Source organism: Microtus pennsylvanicus, chromosome 7 (genome assembly GCF_037038515.1).
Source record: "Microtus pennsylvanicus isolate mMicPen1 chromosome 7, mMicPen1.hap1, whole genome shotgun sequence".
NCBI classification, from domain to species: Eukaryota; Metazoa; Chordata; class Mammalia; order Rodentia; family Cricetidae; genus Microtus; species Microtus pennsylvanicus.
This window is the reverse complement of record NC_134585.1, coordinates 48,430,306-48,450,357: the sequence shown is the minus strand read 5'-3', so window position 1 is coordinate 48,450,357 and position 20,052 is coordinate 48,430,306. Positions and strand designations below refer to the sequence as shown.

At 37.0% G+C, this 20,052-nt stretch overlaps 1 protein-coding gene across 1 annotated transcript in view; it reads right to left on the bottom strand.

Moving 5' to 3' along the window:
* Window positions 1-3,202: 3,202 nt before the first annotated feature.
* Window positions 3,203-20,052, bottom strand: part of Crisp1 (cysteine rich secretory protein 1) — a 39,540-nt gene continuing 22,690 nt past the window's right edge. The window contains exons 6-10 of the mRNA XM_075979141.1: window positions 18,844-18,934; window positions 16,204-16,352; window positions 10,061-10,158; window positions 8,236-8,324; window positions 3,203-3,330 (exon numbers count right to left, since the gene is read on the bottom strand). Of these exons, the coding sequence (XP_075835256.1) occupies window positions 3,203-3,330; window positions 8,236-8,324; window positions 10,061-10,158; window positions 16,204-16,352; window positions 18,844-18,934 (555 nt within the window). The remainder of the gene's footprint in view (window positions 3,331-8,235; window positions 8,325-10,060; window positions 10,159-16,203; window positions 16,353-18,843; window positions 18,935-20,052) is intronic.

Genomic DNA, 20,052 nt, shown 5'->3' with positions numbered 1-20,052 from the left:
AGATCCAAAGAGGATGATCTTGATTTAAATTAGGTTTTGTTTTGGTGTTCCCTGGAGGAAGCTGGTTAAACTCAACGGTCACTGCCTTCATAGTAACATGAAGATAAACCTCATCGCCAACCTTTTCTATACTAGAAATAATATGTCATCAATAACATGCCAAGTATGTTGGAAGAAATAAAAATGCTACCATGGAAGAGCGACTCTCAGATCAAAGATCCCGATCTTGGAACGCAGATGCAATTGACTTCTGAATCAAAATAACTTCCAAATCTTTTCACACATTGCTCGGTTTTGTTTATTTGTAGAATATACAAACTGCTTTGAAATATTTTCTACTAAATAAATTCTCAATTTTTTAAATACATTAATTTTATCTGTTTAAAGAAACTTTGATATTTTCAAAACTTTAAAATAAAATAGGCTTTTTTTTCATACATGTTTAGACAAATGAATGACCAAAACACCATCAGCACGTGGAATAAGTAAAAGCCAAGACAGATGAAGTCTTTGTTAGGATTACTAAATACAGTATATACAGTCTGCCATCTTGTGGTCTTGTGCTTAACTTGCCTGGAAAATTGTTGTCCTATAAGTGGTTGGGAATCCTGAACTTTTGTTAAAGAAAACCTGAAAATTGGCCCCTCCTTGAGATAACTGACATCACAGTAGGGAACTTCCCTTGCTGTTTTCTCCTCCTCTCTCCCACAGAGATAAGCAAACACCGAAGGCTCATTTAGAGTTGGAGGTGGGCTACATCCCCATTATAATAGAGAATTCAGAAGAGTGAACTCAGAATTATATGAGATTGTAGAAGTGGTTCCTTTGTAGTGAAGTAGTAGTGTCTTTCTATGTTGAAAAATAACGCAAGTGTAGAATTAATTAACAACACTGTGAATCAGTATTCAATCTAGACATTTGAAAGACGCCATTGTTTTTGACTACACATAAACTGTGAGGACAACATGCTACTGAACTGCTCTAAATCAAGAATCTAAAACATGATAGATTTTCAGTTTTATCTTCTACACCTCCCCACACACACTGTGTCTTTGTTCTTTTCTGTGACCAAACAAATGTCTTACTTTGGTATTTATCCCTAGTATAATTCTTTTATTTTTTAATAACCATTGTTGCATTCATAAATATACATGTATTAGATGTTGGCAACCCAGGATGGCAGTGTTTTCCCGACACACACCATAGCACTGACTAGTGTCAATGCTGCACTGCTGAGTACACAAAAGCCCAGCATGACCTGTGATCCTAGAAGTGTAGAGAAAAGTAGCCTAGCATTTGCCTCACGTTTTGCAGAAATATTTGTCCACTAAAGCTCACTTGGGTTTGCAAAAATTTCCATCTCTGAAACTAAACATGGATTATCTTCATTTCCACTTACAAAGTGTATTAAAAAATAACACAGACTTGAGGACCGTTGCTTGAGAGACATTTTCAGAAGGAAAAAGTAAATTTTTGAAAGAAACAAAATTATCCCAGCAAAACTAAAAGTACCAAATATCAGACTTTGTATGTAGCTATGCTACTTGTAATGTTTCTTTGATATTCAGACTCACAAGCTTTTGTATCCCATTTGAAACCAGGAAGGTTTGTGGGTTCTAAATAAGAAAATATAAGAGGAACATATCACAACATCATCATCTATTGTGTTCCATTTTCAGTTTTCCTTGTTTGAAAATATTTGTATACAGAACAATCTATAAGATATAATTTTTGAAAGACCCTACAGGCCCCCTCCTCAAAACCCGCAGCTAGCATGCTCCCCGGGGAACGTCCTGTTTGCTTTTAAAAATATTCTCCAGATCAGCAGCCAGCCTGCTCCCGTAAGAACATCCCATGTGCTTGAGAGAGCAGGATATCTATGAGATAGAGATAGGAAGACTGCAAGGCAAGATGTCAACAAAGCAGGTTAGCTATAAGATAGGAACAGGATGACTGTTGCCAGGCATCCATGCTGAGAGAGGAAACCATTCATGCCCCCGCCTCATTCTGGTCGACCGATAACCACACTTTTGCTTCTGTAAGCTTGCTTTCGCTCTCCCCTATAAGAAGCCCGCCCTCCAGTTGGCAGGTGCGCAAGTTGTCCAAGAGATCTTGCCGCCCGCAGGTACCTGTGTCTACTCAATAAACCTCTTGCGATTTGCATCCATGCAGTCTCGGCCTGTTCCTTGGCGTTGGGGAGGTCTCCTCCCGAAAAAGGTCCTCGTCGAGGGTCTTTCATTTTTTTTTCTAGTGAAGTAATATAATAAGGTCAAATAAAACAATGTTTAGGGTATTCAAATAATTTGACAGCATGGTGTTATATGCATTCAGTTATGATGTAAGAAACACAAAAATCTCAGAACTGGATGTTCAGGATGAGGTGAGAAAATAGAGGGACCCTGGAGAAGTGGAAGTGAATGTCAAGGTACCCAAAGATAGACAGACTGGCTCTCATTTCCCTCACTTCCGAGACATGCATGCAGAGACAGGAATGAGTCAGTGAGGCTTTTATACCACTCTTAGCTGAGTAATACCTACAGTTCAAGTGGAGACTTGGTACATGTTAGGTTGGCAAATGTTTTTAATGCTGGATTTAAAAGAAAAAAGAAATTGAAAAGTAAAGCAGAAAAAAATGGGAGAGTTGGAAAACTGAGTTGATTATAAAAATACTTATTTTATGTTACCGACAAAGAATTCAATTAAATTATTAGTTGGATTGTGTCAACCAAAATCACATGTATTAAATTTGGGGCATATATTTGACTTGCCCTTTAGTTAAAATATCAAGGAATGGCCCAGTGGTGGTTGCGGCAGTAATCCCAGTACTTGGAAGATAGAGGTAGGTGGATCTCTTCGAGTTTGTGGCCAACCTGGTCTACAGAGTTAATTCCAGGATAGCTAGGGCTGTTGCACAGAGAAACCATGTCTCGACCCCCTAAAACAAACAAACAAACAAAAACAGAAAAACAACACAGACACTTAAAACCGTTTTTACTATAGGATGGAATGGGGAAAGGGGTAACATGGAACATGATCTTAATGAACATACACTGATGCCTATAAAGGATGATTAAAAATTAGCTTCTTGAGCCTGATAAAAAAGCAACTGAAATTCAGTGACGATCTTGTGGTACATTAATGTGAAATCAATGATCCTGAAAGCATCCTTTGTGTTCACAGCACAGTAGGAAATAGTAGAAGATTATTTTATTTCTGTTTTACACAGACAGGTAGCCTTGCAGAATCTTAGAACTGAAGAATGTGAGCATCCAATAAGGGTCACTTGCTTATCACAGTTGTTGTATTCGTCGTAGTAACGGCAGGGGTTTGCTGGAAAAAAAAGTAGAACAGTACACAACATTGTGTTTAAAACAGTGGCAACCATTGAGGAAAGGCATCATCTTTCCAAGAGGCAAAGACAAAGATTCTATTAGTAAAGGATTAACTTGCTTAAGGTGAGCTGATGTGAATGCAAAACAATTGAGTTGAATCAAATTCTTTTGAAATAACGGACCAATTCTTCTCATGACACAAAGCAGTTTTATTCAATCTCAATTTTTAAACCTGGTTACACTACACTTCAAAAAACCAGAAATGAATAATCTTTTCAATTACTTTGCCATTTTGAGACCAATAATGCCATTACAGAAAATAAAGCAATAAGTTTCAGTCATTTTAAAAAAAAATTGTTTTGGAATTTATCCTTGAAGGACCTAGGTAGTCAAGAGGACACAAAAAAGGCTTGCAGCCAAGTCTCTCAAAAGACATATCAGTTTCAGTGGCAAAACTGAAACTGTACTCTCAAGAAATTCATCAGCAGAGAGATCTCACCTGTTTTATAGTATAATAGAAAAAGAATTTCAAATTAATGAAAGAATTGCCATCACAACTCCCTTCTCAATATGAAGAAATACAGAATAAAGAGATCCTCTCTAAGCTCAGGTCATAGACCTGGAATCCTATATGAGACTCCACACAGAAAATGTCAGAATCAGAGAGAACCAGCCCCTCCTACAATGTCATTGCTCATGAGCTGAGCCTTTAGCTCTGTGTTAGCCTTGCCGTTATGACCGTCCTCCACCAGTGCTCTGATGTGGAAAAAGACACCATTCACTCTTATTCTAGATAAAGTAATAATGTCTAAGTAGAGGAAAGCACTCCACATAAAACTAGTAATTAGTAACAATGCTTTGGAAGTTATGGAATAAGTGAAAATTATGTAAATTGTTTATAAATAGCCAATTGAATGAGAAAGAAATCAAGGAATCATATTACTACTATCAGTATTATGATTTATCATGGATTAAATTTTGTAATTTAAAATATTTAAAAATTTCAAACTTAAGGAATGTATTTATACTCTTTCCTCTTTATCATCCATACCTATCAGTATTTCTCTATCTCAATAGTCAATTGATGACATGTTATTTAAATGTTATATCTATGTCAAGGCTTGGATAACCTATCAAAAAGCTCATTCTTGAAGAAACTGATTCTCCCTTTTTAAGCAAACAGCAATTGTCTGTATCTCTTTGTCTGGAGGTGGAGCCTATGCGAGTTTGACATGCGCATGGAGTTGGATCTGGTTTTCTCACTGTGCACTACTTGTGGTGACTTGATTGTTGGTTTTCCATGGGTATGTAGTTTCTCAATGGCTTACAGAATACATTATAGCTACGCAGATGTCCTGGTCCCTCAGTTTTTATACTTCTTTTGTCTCCCTCCTCTGTGATTCTTTCTTAGCTTTAAGTATAGGGAGTGTGTTATAGATGCATCAAACGGGGATGTGCACCCAAAGATAAGTTGTTCTTCTCAGTTTGACCAGTGTTGGGGCTCTGTAATAATCTTCATCTCCTGAAGAAAGAGGCTTCTTAGTTGAGCAGTGAGAGATAAACCTATCTGTAACAGTGAGGATCAGTGCTGAGAATCTAGCTAGAAATGATTATAATTGGATTATAAAAGTGACAGTAGTAAGTTATATTCAAGGCCAGTGACCAAATCTATGGGTATTTATGGTTTATAGTATCATGTATGCATTTCCTCCTATTAGAAGGTGTAGGCCCATTCAGATGGAGGGAGCATGGATTCTACTCTCTCCTTGTGGCTTGGCTCCAGCTAGGAGCTGACAGGAAAGTTTGAAAAAAGGTAGCCTCAGGAAACTGCATTTTCAAAACTGTTAAAGGTCTGTAAAAATAAATGAGCAGAATAAATATGTTTATTTTTCCATTTCACAATTTTTTGCTGTAAAAATAAGCATAAACTAATATATAAAATAAAATATATTTCCTTATGGTGTTCTTGGACATCCTTAGTGTTATATGTCACCCATTCCTCCTTCTCTTTATGAATTTCTTTCCCTTCCCTATTCCTAATTATAGTCTCTTTTCTATTTTTTTCCATTTTCCCTCTCAGAGGGTCTGAACCCTACTATACCCTTTTCTAAAGCTCCAAACACTACACCGTGGTCTTTCCTTATTTTCCTGGTTTCTGCAGGTTACTCTAGGTTACATACTTGCATCCAAAAATTTAGAGGTAAGATCCACAATAAGAGAGAAGATGTGGCATTTGCTTTCTGGGCCTGGGTTACATCAGTCAATATCCTATTTTCCAGTTTGATCTATTTCTTTGAAAATATCTTGACTTCATGTTTTTCACCAGCTGAACGGAATTCCATTGTGTATAGATGTAGTGTAATTTAATCATCCATTAATCTGTTGAAGAGCATTTATGCTGTTTTCTTTTCCTAGATTTGTGAATAGAATGGGAATGATCGTTGCTGGTAAGTTCCCGTGAAGAAGGGTGGCAGCTCCTGTGGGCCTATGCTAAGAAGTATTCTAGTTGAATGGCAAGATAGATCTGTTTTAATTTTTTTTTTGAGAATTCTCCACACTAGTTTTAATAGTTACTATACCAGCTTCCCCTTTCACTAACAGTGATTGGGTTTTCCCATTGCCCTTCACCCTCATCGACATTCGTTATCACTTATTGATCTCATCATTCTGACTGTGGTAAAAGCAGATCTTAGTATACCTGTTATTTGCATTTCCTCACTTTCTAAGGGTGTTCAACATTTCAAAAAGGAAACTTTTTCCCTTTTTAATTTTTTTCCTTTTGAGAATTCCTTTTTTCAGTGACATCGTCTATTTTTAATTGAGTCATTTGCTTTCTTGACTCTTGTTTTGTTGGTCTTTGTATATTCTGAGTAGTCAAGCTCTATCACAAGTACATACAACAAAGAACTCTCTTGCTTTTGGATTCCTTTTCATTGTCTTGATTCTGGGAAGTGGCTGTGTCGACAACTCCATGATGGAAATCACTCAATTAGATTCTTTACCATGTGGCAGCTATTTAGTTCTCTCAACATTTGTCAGTTGATGACCTTACTTCATAAGTGAATGGAGTCTTCGTCACAGGGGCCTTCATCTCACCTATAGCCTGGAAGGCATTGACTATGCCTTCTCTGTAATTTCAGTGCTTCAGGTCTCTCATTGATCTATTTGATCCATTTGGAGCTGATTTTTCTGTCGGATGATAGATACAAAACTAATTTCATTATTTTAATGTGAACATACAATTTCCTGAGCACAATTTGTTGAAAATGTTGCCTTTTCCTAGTATGTATTTTTGACATCTTCGTTCAATCTTCTTTCATTATTGAAATGCCACGTGAGTAATATACATAAAGAAGTAAGCTCTTTCTGTAATAAAGCCATTTATAATGAGCCAATAACTAACATCATGCTGAATATCAAAGGTAGATGATTTCTCTCTGAGATGTGGAACATTACAAGAATGATCACTGTCGTGACTTTTGTTGAACACATTGGTAGAAATCCTAACTGAAGCAGTGAGGCAAGATAACGAAATAAATGGTTTTCCTAAATTGGAAAAATATCTAGCCAAGTTGTCATGGTCAGAAAATGGCATGGTCTCATACAAAGAAATGGACAGAGAGCCTGCCACAGTTAAGAAAATTTAAATTAGTTCAATAAACTGGTTGCAGTAAATTAAAGCAGCATTTAAAATATAGAGCATAGTGTATGTAACAGCAATGAGTGAAATAAAAATTAAGAAAACAATTTCACTCATAAAACACATAAAATTATACAGCAATTAATTTACACAAAGTAGTGACATATCTGTTATGAAATAAAAGCACACAAAGCAGGAAGAAAACCTGTGCCTTGTATTGGAAGAATCAATATTTGTAAAATGCCATTCTCTGGGTCCCACCACTAGACGAAGAACTCCAAACAGCAAATGATGACTCAGAGAACGAGAATTAGCGTCTCAGAGGGATGAGATGGCTTACCGAGTGTTCGATGCAGGGTGGTCAGCCTTGAAAGCACACGACCTTCAGAAATGGACTCAGGGTTGTATTTATGTATTTGTGGACATTTTTAACAACAATAGTCAGATTAAAGAGGCTAGCAACTTGAGAGTGAAGAGACATGCTGATTAGTGGCTGTTAAGTAGTAGCAATTAGACAGAACCGAGAGAGGTAAATGTGTTATTGGTGTCTAGACATGATAGCATACTGCATACTTTTTAAAAAGTGGAATGATGAACAATGTTCCAAAATCACACATTTTTGAAAAATAACATATATGACTACCCTGATCTAAAAATGTATAATATTTACCTGTCAGAATATGGCCGTAACTTCTACATATTCAACTTTCATATGTTAATTAGAAAAAAATCAGAATTTACACAAGCATTGAAGGAAAAATTGTTATAGAATGTTGTATCAGATAACTTCCCAGCAAATAAAAAAAGAATAAGGTTCAGCCTAAAGAAAATTCCACCCTGATGTGTCTTCAGGCAAGTTGGGGGCAGCAAGCATTTTGGAGAGACTGGTAAACTGAAAGCAATATGCATAATTTGTGGTCACAATAAGGTATCCAAGGAATTGTCTAGGGACAGCAATCACACATAAATATTAGGGTCACTCTACCACATAATTTTAAATTGTTGGAAGGTACCCTGAGTTTCATAGCAAGGTATTCTAATTTTCCATTCACTCCAATAATGAGGTCAAAGAGATTTGTTTACACTGGATATGAAAGAAAAAGAAGTACAAACAATGTAGATATATCTGTGGTAATACTGAGCTGAAAATTATAGAAATATAGATTATAGTTAAGCATAACCTAAAGCATACATGGTCACCATATCAATATGATCAATATGCCAACTTTAAGCCGCCCAAGTTGAAGAACAAAGACAACTCACTGCATAGTCCATCTTCACAGTGATTTGGACAGTCTCCACATGGTGAGCCTTCCTTATAAGGCATATTTAGCAAGTCGGGATTATTTCCCCTTTACAAAAGAAAAGGAAGTGGAGGTAAAATGAAAACTATCACTGGAAAATATTTATAAACTTATGTTCACTGTTAGCTGCTAATTCAATAGATAATTCATTTAAGCATGTTTGTAAATAAACAGAGTTAATATTTACGATAAATTTATGCATGAGTATTGCCTTTGCAATAAACCACCAGCAGTTCTGTTTATTTGTAGTTGCTGTTTCTTTATCTCTGGACAGTTGTGTGCTCACAGGACTCAGGACATTTGTACAGTCAAGACTTGAAAGTGGCGCTTTAAGGTGCTGTTTTGTATTTTGTTTTAATTTTCACAAGAACTTGGGAAAGTGTTTTGGAAGATGTATGGTCCTTAATAGTGTTAAGGAAAAAAATACACAATTTATTTGCATTGGATCTTTTTGTTAAATCTCATTTTAACCAGTGATGAAAAGCATGCCACTTCTTATTGTGTCTTATAGATACACTCTCTATAAAAATCAAAAAAGCATTAAGCATGGATAAAACTAAAGAAAGTACTGGGTGTAGGAAACAGTATAGAAGGAAATTAATAGTTGTGTAATTGTTGAAACTTCAGAAAATGAAAAAAAATTCTTACTTATCAATATCGAAATGTTGTTTTGATAATATGTAGTTCTTAATTAGTGCCACTTATTAAGTTACATCAAGACACAATGAAGTATATATCTCTACTTTGTAATCTATGAATATACCAGGGTATAGTAAGTTCTATTTTAAATGCAAATAAGGTCCACCTTTTAAGGCTCATGCTCAAGGACATACTAGGTGTCTCACTGTTCTGTTCACATACGTGCTCTACTTAGATACCACAGTTTTGGTCTAAATAATAATACAGATAAAAGAAGCATGAGGAGCTGTTATCGTCTTTTAATAGCAAGAGTCATTTCAAATTCTCAGTCAAAGTCAAATATCCTAGGTGTTTGCCCAGACTTGAAGAACCTTCGTCTCCTACTGTCCTCCTTTAGAGTCACAGCAGTAGGCCCTCATAATCATCTTTACCATTATGGACCCTGCTGTATAACAGCGTTTGAGAAGATAAGGTTGTGCATTTCCTCACTGAAGTTACTGAGTTATATGTTCTACAATTTGTCCCTAGTACCTATGATAGCAGCATTTAGAATACACAAATTCACTTTAAAAAATGATTTATTTTAGTTTTGTGATTGTATGTGCATGTATGTGAGTATAATGTTTGTATGTATGCAATGGATATATGCATGCAATGTTTGTTTGTTTGTATGAACATGGTCAGTGGAAGATAGAAGAGTCCATAGAATCCCCCAAAGCTAGAGTTATGGGCAGTCCTAAGACTTCAGTTTTTGGGTGCTGCATGAGAAGCAAGTTCTTTTAATCACTCTCCTGTGCCATATAAATTTCATTTCTAAGAGAAATGCATAGGTTAACACTGGGATGTATGCAGGGATCTGCGTGCCTCTGAATATCCTTGCCTTGCCTGCAACAGCTCAAATTCACATCCCTGTGGGACAACTCTCCAGTGAATACCGATAAATTATCTGAATGTTTGTGTTTTTTACTAAGTTTATTTGTAAAAACATGATGAAAAATGAAGGGCTGTGGGTGTATTTATGACATTTTGCTGACAACCTAACTGAAAAAGAAATATCAGAACACTAATTTATGATGCTTGAAACATTAGACAAGATTTCAAGAAGTTAATATATTTAAAAACAATAATAAACTGGTATTACATACTCATGACAATAGTGACACACATAGAGATATATAGGTGCCTTTTGTCTGCGACATGATGCGACATCACAGCCAATGAGGTAAGAAGAGGCCCAGACCATCTGTAAAGATAAGAGATAACTTTATGCCGGTACTAATGATGTACATCTTTAATTCCAGCAGTCGTGAGGAAGAGGCAGGTGGATCTCGGTGTTTTTGACATCAATTTGGCCTAAAAAGCTAGTTCCCAGGGTCTGGAGAGATGGCTCAGAGGTTAAGAGCATTGACTGCTCTTCCAAAGGTCCTGAGTCCCCAGCAACCACAAGGTGGCTCACAACCATCTGTAATGAGATCTTGTGTCCTCTTCTGGCCTGCAGGCATACACACAGACAGAATATTGTATACATAATAAATAAATATTTTTTTTTAAAAAAAGCTAGTTCCCAGATAGCTAGGAATGTAACACAGAGAAACCCTGTTACCAAAAGCAAAATAGAAAAAGAAAAAAAAAAAAGAAGAGGGATGACATTATTCCAGATTTGAATAGTCACTGAATGACTACAATATCAACACTATTGTCATGATTAATTGTAAACATTCAGAGTGTAGAGAGATGACTCAGTGCTTATGAGAGTTTGCTGCTTTCTTAGAAGACATGATTTTGATTCCCGCATTTCCCTGGACTGCCTACAACCATCTCTAAATCAAGATCCAGCGTATCAAAGATCCTCCTCTTAACTCCGTGGCACTCTTGAGTGCATGTGTACATGAAAATATATATATACACACACAATAAAAATTAATGTGTGAAAAGTAATCGTGTCTTCAGTGTGCATTCAGCATCACCTACTCAGAAGGCACACAGACGAAAATCTCATGTGTTTATATCATCTTACTGCAACAAGAAACCTGTTGTATAATTCCCACCAAAAAGAAAGAGAATCATCATCCATACTGCTTATTCTCTCCATTTCAAACCTCCGTGGTGAATGAGCTAAAATGACAAAGATTCACCACGGAGGGATGCTTTGTCACTGGTCAAGTATAGGTTAATACTCAAATGGCTTTCAGTGCAAGTGAGCCAGTTTAAATTACATCTCTATACATCTAAACTTGGTGGTTTTTTTTAATTGTTTGTTTGCTTGTTTTGCAGTTTCTTGGTTAGCGTTTCATTTTCTCATCTGTAAGACAGGTGAAATAATGCTTCCCTCTACATGCATGTGTATGGTGAGGGTTTAGTTAATGCTTCCCTCTACATGCATGTGTATGGTGAGGGTTTAGTTAATGCTTCCCTCTACATGCATGTGTATGGTGAGGGTTTAGTTAATGCTTCCCTCTACATGCATGTGTATGGTGAGGGTTTAGTTAATGCTTCCCTCTACATGCATGTGTATGGTGAGGGTTTAGTAGTAAAATGGTTAAGAGGATGGAGGATGAAGTGAGGGTGAGTGCAATGGACCCATTATCTCCTATGACCTCTGCAGGGGCCTAGATGAAGTTTCTCTCAACCCACATTGGACTCTACTCATGTTTCCTTCCTTCCTTCCTTCCTTCCTTCCTTCCTTCCTTCCTTCCTTCCTTCCTTCCTTCCTTCCTCTCTTTCTCCTTCCCTCATTTTCTTTCCTTCCTTCCTTCCTTCCTTCCTTCCTTCCTTCCTTCCTTCCTTCCTTCCTTCCTTCCTTCTTTTCTTTTCTTTCTTTTTAAATCATGGTAGGTTGCTCTGACTAATTTTGAAAAGTATTAACTTTCTCTTCACAGAGGGAAGCTTTCCTGGGTGTCAGTCTCTCTCCACACCATGCAGTATTTAATTATCTATGATGATTAAGGCTATGCTTTCACCAAATTTGAAGCTCCACCCACTATGCAAACATCAGATGATGTACCTCAGTGTTTGCAAGTTTCTCTTCTCATTCTTTTTCACAAATGTCTATTTGCTTATATTTTTTTCAAATCAGAATGTTAGAAAACAGGAAAAATGTAATGAAAATGAATTAGAATATCAGTTTTGTCATTTTCACATTATATTTAATTACTAATAAAGAAGTGGGTAAGTTCTTTCTTCCATTTATTCATCCTGTACATATCTATGAAAAAGCACAAAAAATGTGAAAGAAATGATTTATTTTATTAAAGAGTTCTATGACCATACTAATGTACTCACATGACTTTAACATTTAAGGAAAAAAAGATTAAAAATACATTTATTTTTGAGATTATAATATAATTGAATCATTTTCCCCCTTTCCTTTCCTTTCCTTTCCTTTCCTTTCCTTTCCTTTCCTTTCCTTTCCTTTCCTTTCCTTTCCTTTCCTTTCCTTTTCTTTCCTTTCCTTTCTCCAAGCCTTCTCATAAATCCTTCCTGTTTTTTTTTCAGATTTTTGACCTCTCTTTTCACTAATTGTTATTTCTTAGATGTATAATATTTTCTTCTACATTTCCTAGAAACTTGACAGATTGGAGGAGTCATTTTGTATAAGTTCTTTTGGCATGCCATTGAATTCTTTTGACAAATGAAAAAGGGATTATTGAAACCGGTGGAATAAATTACTGCGCAAGACTGACAAAGCTGAAGCCTTTACTATAGAAGAAAAGGAAGGGTTGAGTTGACTTTTGTTTGAATGAATTATAAGGCTGGAGTGACATCATAAAGTTTTTGACTGTTTTTTTTTTCCTTGGGTTCCTGTTCTGTTGATGTCCCCTAACCCTTTGTCATCATAAAGCATACAATTCAGTTGTTAAATATTAAAGCATCCTGATTTATTGACACATTTTATTGGTGTCCAACAGCATTAAATTTGAAAAAAATATTATATTAGTGACTGATGTTCATTTAATAATTTTGTACATATATCCATGACTGCTTATTATATGTTTTATTTTTAGAAATTTCTAATGTTAATCTTAACTAGAATTTAATTTATGTAAATTATGAGACCTATCAATGAGTACTTCTGTGTCTTCTACTTTGTGGACAATAACTATTTTCTAATATTTTCCATTTTAAATATTTGAATATTCTCTGTCTTCTAGTAGACATTCTTTTACTTTATATTTAGGGATTTAAGTTTTGTCTTCAAAATTAGTTTAGTCTCTCTATGGCAGGTAGATGTTCCTTTAAATTTTGTAATCAAATTAAGACAATTCCTTGTCTATGGTCCTTCACTGATCCCTTTCTGAATTTAAAATAAATGTAAATTTGATAACAGCTAACAGGCTTTACTCAAATGGTACTGCTTTGTTTCTGTATTCAATACCTTCTTTATGCCTTTTAGTTACTCTCTAGCTTTCTGTAATACTAAGAATAAATGAATAATAAGAAAATTATATTAAGAAAATTATCCTGATTAAAAGGCATAATAATAACAAAACTACTTAAGAGTCAGGGACAAAGAACCTTAAGTATTTTAAAGTTAGATTTGCAGCACATTATTGAAAAAACATTAAAGAAGATGTGATGTAATTTGAAAATGGATACTGCTCCCCACTGTGTCAGATGTTCAACATTTTGAACATTGGATAGTTGTACTTGGAAGGAAGAAATACGAATGTCCAATAGATCTTTGGGGAAAAAAATGCACAATGTATTTAGCAGTTAGAGAAATTTAATCAACTTGTCAGGAAGATTTCACATCACTATCACTACTGTCAAAATAACTGACTTCTAGGAAAATTAAAAAGACAAACGTTGATGATGTGGGAAGAGAAGTCTCTTACCTAGTGCTGGTAGAAACATACAGCAGGCCTCCTCTGTGGAAATCAGTATGGAGCTACCTAAAGTATTAGAAGTAGAACTTCCATAGGGCCCAGCTTTATCCTTTCTGGGTGTAGTAGGAAGAAATCAAAATCAGCTTAAAACAGAGACATGTGCACAAGTAGGTTTACTACGGTTTCATTTACAACAGCCAAGTTAGCATAGGTACCTATCAATAGATGAATATATTAGATCTAATAGAGAGTTTTGTTCAGCCATGCAGAACAATAAAATGCGCCATTTTCAGGAAAATAGAGCTGTGGATCTTGATATTGAGTGAACAAAGGCCATCTAATGAAGTCCTGTTTCAGATTTTTCTCTCATATCTGAAGTCCTAGGGTTAAAAAAACAGGGCATCCCTATCTTTGACTCCTTTGCTCATATTATCACTCCTTCCTCTCTTTGAACTTTGGGAGTTCAGCCAAGTGGTTCACAGTGGATCTCGGCATCTGCCTTGTCCTCTCTGAAGGGTGGATGGGGGTAAGGTGGAGGGAAGCTTGGGAGACTGGAAGAAGGAGAAAGAGTAGGAACTGCGATTGGTATGTAAAATGAGAAAAGATTGTTTTGTATTCATTTTTGTTTTTTAAGAAGTAAATAAATACATTTAAATTATATCGGAGACCCTTTGGCAAAAATCAGCTGGAGACACCCTGGGAAGAGATGCTGAGCCTGAGGAAATGCTAGATTAAGAGAAATGAAGACAGAAACATAAGATACACTGGAAGGACTGAAAGTTAATATCAAAGAGTCCGAGTTTATTTCTCAGATAGCATTTATACCAATTGCAAGCAAAAGGCAGAGCAAAGAACAGTGCAGTCCACCTCCCTGCCCTGTCCTTGGGAGGAAGCTCAAGCAGGTGCATTATCTCATTCCGTTAAGCAGGTTCTGATTTCTAACAAGGAGTGCCTCCAGCTGGCATGTGCCAGCCCAAATCTCAATAGAAAAAAAATGTGCTCTTTCATCTGGGCAAAAATGCTCTTTCTATGGGCTAACACAGACATTACTCATAGCCCTCAAGTTTACTGGAAAAAGCAGAACACAAAAGCATGAACTCAAATGACTTCTTTATGTCAGAAATGACTCCAGATGGAAACTGAGTCACACGCGGGCTCCCACAAATTTAAAAAAGAAAAGAAATTTTTAAAAAGCTGGCTAGAAACAAACAAACCAAGCTCAAAAAAAAAAAAGACAAGGCAATAGAGGGAAGGTTAGGGAGATGAAAGTGAGAAAGGAAAAGGGAAAAGAAATGGTAAGCCCAGGGAGAGAATGGTCAGAGCAGGCATTTCATGTATGCAAATGGCCGGACAAAATTTATTCTGTAGAGTTAGTGTATACTAATAAAAATACACTAAGTGGGAAGCCAGGCGGTGGTACATGCCTTTAATCCCAACACTCAAGAGGCAGAAGAAGGCAGATCTTGATGAATTTAAGACTAGTCTAGTTTGCAGAGTTAGCCAAGGCTACACACACACACACACACACACACACACACACACAAACCCTGTCTCACAAAACCAAAACCCAAACCAGACCAAACCAAAACAAACAACAAAGAAAATGAGCAAACAAACAAAAAAGCTAAGTTAACTGAGTTGGGAAATTGTTCAGTAGACAAAACATATGCCTTTTCTACATGAAGCCCAGAGTTCCAATTTCCAGAATCCATATAAAGACTCCGGCAAGCGTGTTGTCCACTTACAGTTGTAGTGCTTGCCATTTAGTTTTATCAAATCATAAAAAATAAACAAAAATATGTGTGCTGCAAACATCAGACATGAGATCCATATCTATATCATTTCTGCCCCCACTTCAAGTTCCTTCATGAACCCCTCATTCCTTCTTTAATAACAATTATTGTTACATATTCTTTTTAAAAAAATATTTATATATTATGTATACAATAGTCTATCTGTATGTATGTCTACAGGCCAGAAGAGGCCACCAGACCTCATTACAGATGGCTGCGAGCCACCATGTGGTTGCTGGGAATTGAACTCAGAACCTTTGGAAGAGCAGGCAATGCTCTTAACCACTGAGCCATCTCTCCAGCCCCTGTTACATATTCTTTAATAATCATTATTGTTACATAAATATCTAGATATGTGCCCATTGTATATTCAGTCTACTAAGTTCATTTGGCATGGCTCGTATGTAGACATGTATAGGGGTTGACACTGTCTTTTTCTCAGCAACCAGAGATCAGCTGGCACTTGTCACCTAAGAGGTGGGACCACATGGAATTTCTTCTGCCTGCAGTGGCTTAGTAAATGGTGTTTTCATTGTTCTGGTCACGTTCAGGCAATTGTATTGTTCAGATTTCAAGGGTCATTTCCCTTAGCCTGAGAGGAGAACCAGTACTTATCTTTGACCCACATGTACATCCACTTATGGTTGTGTCTGAAAGGTTATAGATTACCTGAGTGTAATGACTTGTTTCAAAGTCATCGTCTGAAGATGGCCATTCTCCATATGTGAAGTATTTGGATTCATTGTACCACATTTCAACTACTTTTGACCAGGAGTAGGGGTAACGTCCCAAGTGCATATTTTCTCCACAAAATGTATCTGAAAAGGAAGGAAATGACTGTATAATGTTGTTTTATTTTTCTTTTTTTCTCTCTATATTTCTGGTTTTTCGGAGACAGGGTTTCTCTGTGTAGTTCTGGCCGTCCCAGAGTTTACTTGGTAGACCAGGCTGGCCTTGAACTCACAGAGATCCACTTGCCTCTACCTTTTGAGTGCTGAGATTAAAGGCATGCAGCACCACACCCAGCTATAATAACCTTTAAAAATAGAATACATTTCTTTCCTCATTTTCTTTCACAAATGTTTTAATGATCATCTAGGCACCAATTTATAATTGAAAATTATAGTTGTTTCTCTGCTGAAAAAATCTTCATTCTTGTTGCATGAGCATGTGGTGCTCAAGAAAAATTGGTAATAAATGATGAGAAAGCTTTGAAATGATAACTGCTCTCTCTTTCTCTCTGTTCTCTCTTTCTGTCTATGTCTCTCTCTCTCTCTCTCTCTCTCTCTCTCTCTCTCTCTGTGTGTGTGTGTGTGTGTGTCTGTTGATTTGTTTGAGACAGGGATTCTCTGTATAACAATCCTGGCTGTTATAGAACTTCTTTGTAGGCCAGGCTGGTCTCAAACTCACGGAGATCTACCTGCTTCTGCTTCTTAAGTGCTGGGATTAAAGGCATTTACTAAAACCACACAAAGACTACAGATATTTAAATCTCTGTCTCTTGTCAGGCAAAGAAGGGTGGGGAAAGTCTGCATGAGCTCTTTTGCAAGCAGTTACAAAGAGGGCTCACAATCTCAAAAAATATTGGTTCCAATTGCCATGCATTCTCTGGGTGGGTTATGATATTGAGAAATATTCTGCCTTTCTCAAGAATACAAAGATACCCCCATTGCCAACCAACTACTCAACACCTTAGCATAAGAGTTCCAATAATCTTTAATTTCTGGGGGATACTTCTCTGCTGTTTTATGACTGTCTGAAGCTCTCTCCAGGGCCTAAGTTCTTTTTTTTTTTAAATTTATTTATTTATTAAGGATTTCTGCCTCCTCCCCGCTACCGCCTCCCATTTCCCTCCTCCTCCCCCCCGGACCTCTGGAAGAGCAGCCAGTGCTCTTAACCTCTAAGCCATCTCTCCAGCCCCTATTTATTATTATTTTTAAAATAACTATTTTTAGAGCTCGGTATAGAGGTGTTTGCCTTTAATCCAAGCACTTGGAGGCAAAGACAGGTGGATCTATGTGAGTCTGATACCAGCCTGGTCTACATAGTGAGTTCTAGGACAGCTAGAGCTATATGGTGAGACTGTCTTTAAGCACCATTGACAACAGCAATAATAATAAATATAAAACTTTTATTTTATGCGTATAAAAAAAAGATTTCCAATAATCTTTAGACATAAAGTTGTACTTTTAAATGTTAGTTGGGAAGAAAGCAATGCATACAGTTTTATATAATTGTGTACAATGCACTAAAAATTGTATCATAATTATTTAATTTATTTGACAAAACCAAGTCCACTTTTGAACACCCCAAATTGTTCCTCTGGGTAGTTCTATAGTTGCCTATAACTCAGTACTTAGCTGTGTTAGTGTTCTAAAGCCAAGTAAATCCCCATTCTGATGTTACAAACAACTGAGATAACATTGGAAGGAAACCTCCTAGGTGTTGTTCCTTTGCAAGACTACAGCTCCCAGCATTCTGCTGGACTCCCGCGCATGCGAGCGCGGGACACATTTCCCAGAAGCCTTTGCACTCCCCTTTAAAAGCAAAGGCCGCCACGAGTTCGCTCTCTTTTCTTCTCTTCCCCCGCCTTTCCTGTCTGTGTCTTTTTCCTCGGGTAACGTCTTTACCCTCTAACCCGTAGCCAGCCAGAAATTAAGAACAACACTAGGTATCCAGATGCACAATCCTTAAACAGTGCTGGTCATCATTCGTTTCTCCTGTTGATCAGAACATAGACTCTAAACCCAAGGATCTCCACAAGTTAAAAATGATAAAGAATGATCTGGTAAGTCAGGCTACAATCCACCGTCAAGGACAAATGTCAGTGTAGAGTGAGTCTGTTAACTTATTAGGTCAAGTTGTTTGCATCTGTGAGGTTTTGGGGGGCTTTTTCTTCATTCAAATTTTTGTTTATGCTTTTAAAGGTAATTGTGTCTAACATGCATGACAAAGCCTCGCATGTTGAAGACTTGTTCTTTGGATGCAGGTAGTTTTGTGAGGTTGTAGAAGCTTTGAGACATGGAGCCTACCCAGCAGGGTTGGGTCTTTCAAGGCATTCATGCCAAGTGAATTCTTTCTGTTCTATCTTGTTTGGTTCCAATTGAGGTGAGCAGCTTTCTCTACTGTAACTCCAGCATGTTATTTGGTCTCAGTTCAGTCCCAAATCGCTCCAACTAAAAATCATGGGCCGAACCTTTGGGAGTCGTCCAGTAAAAACCAACCTCCTCATTTTTAAGTGTTTTCTTCAGGAGTTTCCCAGGGTTGGAAACGCTGGTTAATACAAGTGCAATAGAGACACATACATACTGTTAAGTCTTCTCTCAAGTGGGTCGCTCGTTGACGTGTCACAGTATCGCGCCAGGATTCTCGCATTTGCTGCAGCTGCGGGACTCCAACTCTATGAGGCAAGAAAGAAGAGGAAAGTCTTGAAACCAACTGAAATTAGCATTCACCAACTTTTAAAAATACAGGGCTTGTGACACCTTCTCTTGGAGAAACTGACCTCTTGCATAGTTTTGTTTGTATTAAACAATCTAGAAGGAACACAAAGGAGATAAGTGTGCACTTCCTTTTAGATTCCTGGGAAACCGCAAGTTCATAGTTAGCTCATAACATTCAGATCACAGCACATTTCTTAGAGTATGGCTGAATAATTTCAGAAAGGCAGATCAATAATTAGAAAGCTATCCCAATAATTGCTCAGCTACTTTGCTGTTGCTTGGTTAGTCTGTGTCAACTTGAGACAAACTAGAATCACCTGTAAAGAGGAAACCTTACCTGAGGGAGTGCTTCCATCATTTTGGCCCGTGAGCAAGTCATTGGGGAGCATTTCTTGATTAATAATGGATAACTTCTAATATGTGATCCTGTGTGTCATCAGAAAGCAGGCTGGGGAAACCATGAAAGGTAAACCAGTAAGAGGCTTTCTTCTATGGCCTCTGCTTCATTCCATGGCCTGTCTTTTCTCAATGACGTGTTGTGATCTGGAGTTCTAGGCCAGATAACCTCTTTCCCCTACATGTTCCTTCGGGTCAGTGTTTTTATCACAAAACAGAGAAACAAGCGAGTACAACTTTAAGCATGTCATTTTAGCCCTTTGAGTCTCAGTTGCTGTAAAGATGATGTCTAAGTCATACCAAAAGTTTTATACAGCAAACTTAGTGTGATGATCCTTACACCAAAGTTGTTCTATTCTGAGTCTTACTGTATGTGCTCGGCAAACAAATTATCTCTGTGAACAAAGCAGCTACCCATCTCTGCCTCAAATTATGATGAAAACGAAGGAGCAGTTGATGTCACTAGAACCTATTACTGTGTTATTCCTATTCTTCCTTGCAGCAGCTAAAATCATGCAGTAATGCTGTCTCTATATGTGAGGTAAGAGGAAGCACAGAGTTCTAAAGCTTTGAAGGATCACACGATAGAGAATATGAGTCAATTAACCTCGTGGGCTCAGAACGCTTCATCTTGGTGGGATAAGGATAGTATGTACTAAGTTGAAACATTTTATTACAT